The sequence below is a fragment of the Aptenodytes forsteri genome, unplaced genomic scaffold (assembly GCF_000699145.1).
Source record: "Aptenodytes forsteri isolate BGI_AS27 unplaced genomic scaffold, ASM69914v1 Scaffold95, whole genome shotgun sequence".
In the NCBI taxonomy this organism is placed as follows: domain Eukaryota; kingdom Metazoa; phylum Chordata; class Aves; order Sphenisciformes; family Spheniscidae; genus Aptenodytes; species Aptenodytes forsteri.
Genome location: NW_008794624.1, coordinates 1,133,059 through 1,140,161, shown reverse-complemented (window position 1 = coordinate 1,140,161; position 7,103 = coordinate 1,133,059). Strand labels below are relative to the sequence as shown.

The window sequence follows — 7,103 nt, the reverse complement described above, 5'->3', positions numbered from 1 at the left end:
CTGGGGTTGTTTAGCCTGGAGAAAAGGAGGCTGAGGGGAGACCTCATCGCTCTCTACAACTACCTGAAAGGAGGTTGTAGCGAGGTGGGTGTTGGTCTTTTCTCCGAAGTAACAAGTGATAGGACGAGAGGAAATGGCCTCAAGTTGCGCCAGGGGAGGTTTAGATTGGATGTAAGGAAAAATTTCTTTACTGAAAGAGTGGTGAAACATTGGAACAGGCTGCCCAGGGAAGTGGTGGAGTCCCCATCCCTGGAAGTATTTAAAAGACGAGTAGATGAGGCACTTAGGGACATGGTTTAGTGGGCATGGTGGTGTTGGGTTGACGGTTGGACTCGATGATCTTAGAGGTCTTTTCCAACCTCAATGATTCTATGATTCTATGATTCTAAGGGGTGAGAGCCCTTGGGGTGCCCTTTTCATGGCCCCCATGGGGCTGGGGAACTGCAAACCCTTGGGCTCACGCACCCTCTCACTTGACTTTCCAAACGAAGGAGGATTTCCCACAGGTGGAGGAGAGCTGGGTCCTGCTGAGGAAGGAGAGGCTGATGAGTTGCAGCCCACCACCACCCTGGTGGGACAGGGTGTGCGAGCTGCAAAGCTGGCGAGATGGCTCCGGCAGCAATGCCGAGATGCAGCTGCTGTTGCCTCCACACCAACAGCTAGGTCAGATTCCCTCCCGGAGCTGCTTCTGGTGTACAGTTACCACCCTGGGCTGTGGAAAGGTGGCTGGGGAGGGCTTGCTTTGGGAAGCAGCTGCCAGAAAGACATCCTCGCTCAGGGTGCCAGCGGCAGAAGGGAGCAGAGGGTGAGGGTGCTGGGTCAGTAGCAAAGCATCATGGTGCCTCAGTAGGTTGCCACCTTGATGTCTGCAAGCCAGTTAACTTTGGTACGTCTCGGACTTATTTTGGTACCAGTTGTTGCAGGGGAGACAGGCCCCCCACCAAATGACTTCTCATGAACATGGGACCACCAGCAGGTCAGCTGCTCTGTAACCAGCCAGGACACACGGGTCAGCTCTTCAGCTAAACGTCGCAGGGAGGGACCAGGCTTTGAGACCCTTGGGAGAGACAAAATGAGCTGCCTGGGCGGGAATGCGGGAACACCCTGATGGGTATTTTCCTGCTGCCTTTTCATCCTGCAGGAAGGCTGACCTGCACCAGCTGGGTGAGCAGGTTGGTGTCCCCAGGGGTCTGAGCACACGGCTGGGTCCCTGCTCCCCAGGGGGGCAGGGGGGAGAAGAAGGGTTGGGGGCCCAGGGGGTTTACAGGTCCCAGTTCACAGTGGTGATGGCTGGAGAGATGCCGAAGAGGGGCAGGCACATGGTGGGGTCCAGTTTGGGGAAGGTGAGTGAGGAGGGGGCACTGGGTACAAGGGGCAGCTGCCTGTGCCTAGGACGTGCCCGTGAGGAGTGGAGGTGACCGTACCTTTTCCAGGGGTGCTGGGTACTGCAGAAATAAGCCTAGCAAAGCACTGTGGGCCTCAGAGCAGCCCTGAGCACTTTATTTTCACAGCGCTCAGCCCACCCACACACATCCACAACCAGGCTTGGGGCAGGGCTGGGGCTCTGCACAGACACCAGTGACCAGGGATGCTGGAGATGCGGGGAGAGACAGCATCGGAGGGAAGGAGCCGTGCTGGAGGGGAAGGGGATGGTCGGAAGGACATTTTTCCCGCAACGGGAAAGCAAGGGGGACCGACCCAAACCCACAGTCCTGCCAGTCCCACAGCACCTTCCTCCCCTCACCACCGCAACGCTGCCCCTCGGGCTGCACAGCCCTCCATGGTCCTGGACCCCTTCCCAGGGAGCCACATTGCAGGGAGTGCCTCCCCGTGCCAGTCCCATCCTTCAGGCAGACCCAGGCCAGAACCGGCCCCCCAGGGGCAGCAGTCCCAGCCATGGGCACCCCTCCACTGCGGGGCCACAGCATCCACGCGAGGACCTCCCTCGTTCAAGTGGCATCGGAGCCCCTCTCAGAGGATCTTGACAGCCTGCAGCATGTCTGCCAGCACGTACGAGCTGTCCCAGGGGCGCCCAGGCTGCCGCAGGGCCCCCTCCAGTGCCTGGGCACGTGCCCCCAGCTCTGTGGGGTCCTGACGGCCCTCGGGGCTGGGCTGGCAGAACAGGATCTCGTTGACCTCCCCTTCAATGCAGCGTGCATAGAGCAGCGGGAAGACCTCCCTGAGGGTCGCCAGGACAGACTCTTTCAGCTGGGTGTCGCGGCACACCAAGTTGAGCACGAAGACTCCTGCAGCAGGGTGAGAGGGATGGGACTTCAGACCAGCCCACGTACACTGCCCTGCTCCCCGCCTCCCTCTTGGAATGCAGCTGAATCGGTGCCACCCTGGTGCAAACGTCTTCCCCGCGGAAGCACAAGGAGTACCGGCATCCCCCCTGGTGCCCTTGGCCCAGCTCCACGTCCCTGCCACCACGCAGGTCGTGGGTGGCCACACAATCTGTTCCCAGGTACCACCTACACCCTCTGCCTTCCTGCAACCTTTCTTGGCCCCCCAGGATGACTCAGCCTGCCTGACCCAGCAGCACTGCAGGCCACCCGCTCCACCCTGCTCCCTGCCGTCACAACGCCCACTGAAACACCCGGATCCAGGACCTGCCAGGAGCGGCGGATGCCACACCTTCCTGCAACCTTTCTTGGCCCCCCAGGATGACTCAGCCTGCCTGACCCAGCAAGGCCACAGGCCACCCGCTCCACCCTGCTCCCTGCCGTCACAACGCCACACCCGGATCCAGGACCTGCCAGGAGCGGCAGATGCCACACAGCAATCCTGGCTGAAACACCCGGATCCAGGACCTGCCAGGAGCGGCAGATGCCACACAGCAATCCCCCCCCCAGCCGCTATTCTCCAGGATGAGAAACAGTGGCAGAGCCCCATTACTCAAACCCCGCACAGGACCGGCCAACCTGGCCACAGGGACACAGCCGGATCTCCCCTCCTACCTTCTGGCTTGAGGATGGTTTTAACTTTCTGCAGAAAGGGCTTTTCCACGAAGGCTGGGGGCGGGCAGCTCATCCCCACCGTGAGGTCTTTGCTGTCCACATCAAACATGATGGCGTCGTACTGGGCTGGGGCTGCAGGAGGGAGCGCAGAGACTTGTTATGCCATGGGACAGAGATGAGCCATGCACGGTGGGGAGGCAACGAATGGGGTGGTCAAGACATCCCCTCTGCCATGTTATGGCTGCTTCTCTCTCCTGGGGTTTCTCTTTCCAAAGGAAACCCATGGCAGCAGCCCTCGGTGCTGGGGGAGGCAGCAAATCTAAGGTCCCCTGCACACGTTGGTAAGGACAGGCCTGTGAACTGCAGAGACTTGGCAAGGCTGGAGCTCATGACACGTGGCAGGAGATGGGCAGGATGGGAAGCAGAGGGTGAAAGCAGCCCAGGACTCTCGTCCCCAGCATGTCACCCGCTGGGCTCGATGGGGCACCTGGGATGCTCTGCAAGATGGTACCTTCAGCTGCCAGCTTGGCCACGTAGTCCAGGCCATCAGAGATGTGCACCCGCATCCGGTCGCCCTGGGAGAAGCCGAACCAGCGCGTGGCCACCTCCAGCATGGAGGGGTCAATCTCCACCACGGCCACGTGGGCCTGCGAGAAGTAGTCGTGGACAAAGAGGGGCAGGCTGCCCCCACCGAGTCCCACCACCAGCACCGCCAGCAGGGCTCCTGCCAATGGAGAGCACCCAATGAGCCACCAGGATGGCCACACTCCCACTGCTCGTCCCACCCGCCAGCCCCAAACCGCTTCGGGAAGGGTGCATGAGGCACCTTGGCCAGGAAAGCCCTTCCCCAAGGAGCTGCGGCATGCAGACACATGCACAGCTGCCCCTGGCACAGCCTCCCACTGCCGGCCTCGCTACCTGGGACGGGGTCGGGGCCCCCCAGCAGGCAGAGCCCCGCGACCATGGCCTTGTGGTGCTCGCAACACAGGTAGCTCTTGTCAATGGCTGCAGGTGGCTCAGCGGGGCCAGGTTTCTTCTTGTCCTTCCTCCGTTTCTTCTGGCCTGAACATCAGGAGGCATCGGCTGGTAAGGCATGGTGGGAGACAGGGGTGCTTTCTGGGGACCCCCAAGAGCCTGTCCCACCCACAAGGCAAGCAGCGGAGTATAAAAACACTCCCATAGCTGCCCTGGGACAAGGCAGGCAGGTCCCAGCAGAACTTTTATCTTCCTCCTGTATCGATCTCACTCTCTGCCACACCAAAAAGTCACCCTTGGCCCCTGCCCCTTCCTGGCTGCCTCACCTGCCCCACATACCTGCGAGAGGCGTGCGGGCCAGGAGCCGAGCCTCCGACTGCACCACGTTCCTGTTACAGAGGAAGACGAGGCGGCGGAAGTAGCAGGTGCCATCCCCCTTCACGTCCTCCACGACGTACTCCCCACTCAGGGGGCTGGTGTCACGGTGCCGCACTGTCCGCACCCCGATGTCCCCTCCCACGGACAGGAAGGGCACCTGCAGGGAGGACAGGGACTGGTGTGAGGAAGAAAAGGCCACAGGAACAGACCTCAGCATTCCCGCTATCCTGACCACGGCTAAACAGCCAGGACAAAGCGGACACAGTGCAGGAGCAGCAGGATACGCTGTAGGCAGCCACAGGGGAGCTGGGGACCAGCGCATGGGAGACCAGCTTCCCTCCCATACACGTGTTGGGGTACAGGGAGCAAACACCCCATGACTTCTTGCAAGAGCTCAGATTTGGGAAGTTGGGGCAGGAAGAACGAAACAGAAGGGACAGGAGAAGTTAAAGCCAGGATTAAGAAGGGGCTGGATGCTCTCAGGGTTTCGGGATGCCTGATTTTCTTGGAATGCTGGGTTTTGGAGGGCAAGGAGTTCACACTGAATCCTGCCACACATGCACCTCAAATCCTGCCTCCAAGCAAAGGCAGCCAGCTGGAGGGAAAACCAAGAGAAGCTACACCTGAGGCCAGTCTCCTCCCCACCAAGGCAGCCAGCTCACACATTGCAGCTTTGTCTCCCTTGGAGAAGAGGGAACTTGCTGCTGGCGGAGAGCCAGCCTGGCCCCAGTTTTGGGGAAGCCAAGTGAGGGGGCCGGGCAGTGGGGCTCACCTGCTGCCGGGCAGGGAGGCCCGGCGGGGCCAGCTCCATCACCTTCCCTGACAGCTCCGCCTGGATGCCAGCCATGCCCTCGTAGTGCTGCTCTCTGTGCAGGGCCACAGTGACCAGGCGCCCGAAGCCCGCGCTGGTGGCCAGCTGCCTCCGCCCTTCCTCCATCCCAAAGAGCCACTCGGTTTCTCTGCCCTGCGGGACTGCAGAAGGGGCTGCCATCAGCCTAGGACAGTCTTGGTCCCCGAGTGACCACCCCGGCCTCCAAGAGAGGAGCCGCAGGAAATGGCAAGACATCATGAGGAGGTACCACTGCATGCCTAGACCCATGCTCTGCAACCATCAAGAGAGCCAGGACCTTCCCCATTTTGGGCAGGCTCATGCAGGAGGCTGGAAAAGCCACGCCTCATAAGAAGGGGGTGTCCAACAGCCTCACAACCCGTCTCCAGGCTGTGCTAAGCCCCAGCTTTGCAGGCGCGCAGGGAGGGAACAGTGCTGCTGCCAGAGCCTGACATGTGTCCTCAAGGTGCAAGCGCAAAAGCGAAGCGCAGCCCCGAGCCACCTGGCCCTGGCAAGTCAGGACGCCCACGCAGACCAGACGCCTTTCCAGTTGCGTCCGCTGCACTCTGGCTTTACGCAGCGACATGCTATGGTGGCTGTCACCAGCACCAAGGCAGGAATCACCACCTTGGAGGCAGAGCAGGCAGTGTCCCTCTGCTGCCAGATGGGCATCCGCTCAGCCAGCAAGCTCTGTGCCAGATCGCTGCTTGCACCATCAGGCAAACACATGTCCCACCGCAAAGCTAGGACTAAAACATCAACCAAACCCCGCACAGGTGGGTTACTTCCCTCTCCAGCCCTGATTTCAGCAGGGCCAGGACTGCTGGCCATTTTGCAGCTCCTGGCCAGAGCACCGTCTCATTGCAGGCAGGAGAGGCGGTACTCACTGATGAAGATGGCAAAGTGATTGTCCCGGGAAGGTTTTACCGAGGGGCTGTCAACCACATGCAGCGTGTAGCGAGGCCTCCCGCTCTCTTTGTCACACAGATCCAGGGAAACCTGCTCCCCGCAGGGGGTTTTGCTCAGCTGGCTGCAGAGCAGGGCGTAATGCTGCCTGTCCTTCACTGCCGCCACCAGCCGCTCCACGCTCTCCACCCGCATCGGCTTGTCCTGCTCCTCGGGGCAGATCTCCAAGATCTGCGGTGCTGAGCCAGGGATCTTCCTGAACTTTGTCATGACGTAGACGAAGACTGGTAGGACAAACTGCTGCTTGTCCCCGCTGCCAGCCACCTGATGGACACGCACAACCCAGCCTTCCTGGGAGAAGTATTTCACCGCTTTCTTCAGGACATGGGTTTGAGCCAAGGAGACGCAGAAGTAGCGCCCTCCTACCTGCAGGACCCGGCTGATCTCGGCAAACATCTTGTCCACCTTGGCTAGAGTGGCCTCCTCTTCGTCCGTGAGGACGGCATCCAGCGTGCCTTTGTCCAGGACCACCTGGAAGTGGGCGTCAGGGAAGTCCATCTGAAGCACGTCCATCAGCAGGTAGCTCATCTTCGGCCGCTTGCTCCCGCTCCGCTCTTGCATCTGACGGATCACTGCGTCGCTGATGTCAATGTTCACGATGTCCTCGCACATCCCCACATCGTACATCTGCTCGCTCAGCTCCGAGTTCCCGCAGCCCACCACCAGAACCTGGGGAGCGGTACAAGAGCAGCATGATGGCGAGAACGCCCTGGAAACGTGCCCCAAAGCATTTTACGAGCAAATATCAGCCACAGCCGCGAGCCTTCTGTGAAAACCACACCCGCAGCACCTGCAAACCCACTCTCCGGGGCCCTAAGATAAGTATAGAAAAGTCACATGGGCACAGAAGCGATGCATCTGTTGCATCTCTTTCGGGGATGATGTGGATGTTTTAACCCCCGGAGCTCCCCGTCCCAGGGTAACTCGTGGGTCTCTCCTGTTCTCTTGCTACGGCGCACCGGGGGCTTCGCATCGTCTGCGTCAGCGCAGAACGGCGG

At 60.6% G+C, this 7,103-nt stretch overlaps 1 protein-coding gene across 1 annotated transcript; it reads right to left on the bottom strand.

The window, feature by feature from the left end:
• Positions 1-1,845: 1,845 nt before the first annotated feature.
• METTL13 (methyltransferase like 13) lies at positions 1,846-6,771 on the bottom strand. The gene is made up of 7 exons (XM_009273297.1): positions 6,027-6,771; positions 5,083-5,282; positions 4,272-4,467; positions 3,876-4,019; positions 3,469-3,681; positions 2,958-3,089; positions 1,846-2,246 (listed from the first exon to the last, which is right to left on the bottom strand). Exons 1-7 carry the CDS (start codon positions 6,730-6,732, stop codon positions 1,972-1,974), a joined length of 1,866 nt encoding a protein of 621 aa, XP_009271572.1. The 5' UTR covers positions 6,733-6,771; the 3' UTR covers positions 1,846-1,971.
• Between the last annotated feature and the right edge of the window lie 332 nt (positions 6,772-7,103).

What these genes read in the sequence shown, in the direction of transcription:
- METTL13 (XM_009273297.1), bottom strand. Translation starts at nt 6,732, where the DNA reads ATGTACGATGTGGGGATGTGCGAGGACATCGTGAACATTGACATCAGC. An exon ending in GGCCCGCACGCCTCTCGCAG is followed by an intron (nt 4,020 to 4,271) that starts GTATGTGGGGCA and finishes CCTGATGTTCAG; the next exon opens with GCCAGAAGAAACGGAGGAAG. An exon ending in GGGCCCCGACCCCGTCCCAG is followed by an intron (nt 3,682 to 3,875) that starts GTAGCGAGGCCG and finishes CTCCATTGGCAG; the next exon opens with GAGCCCTGCTGGCGGTGCTG.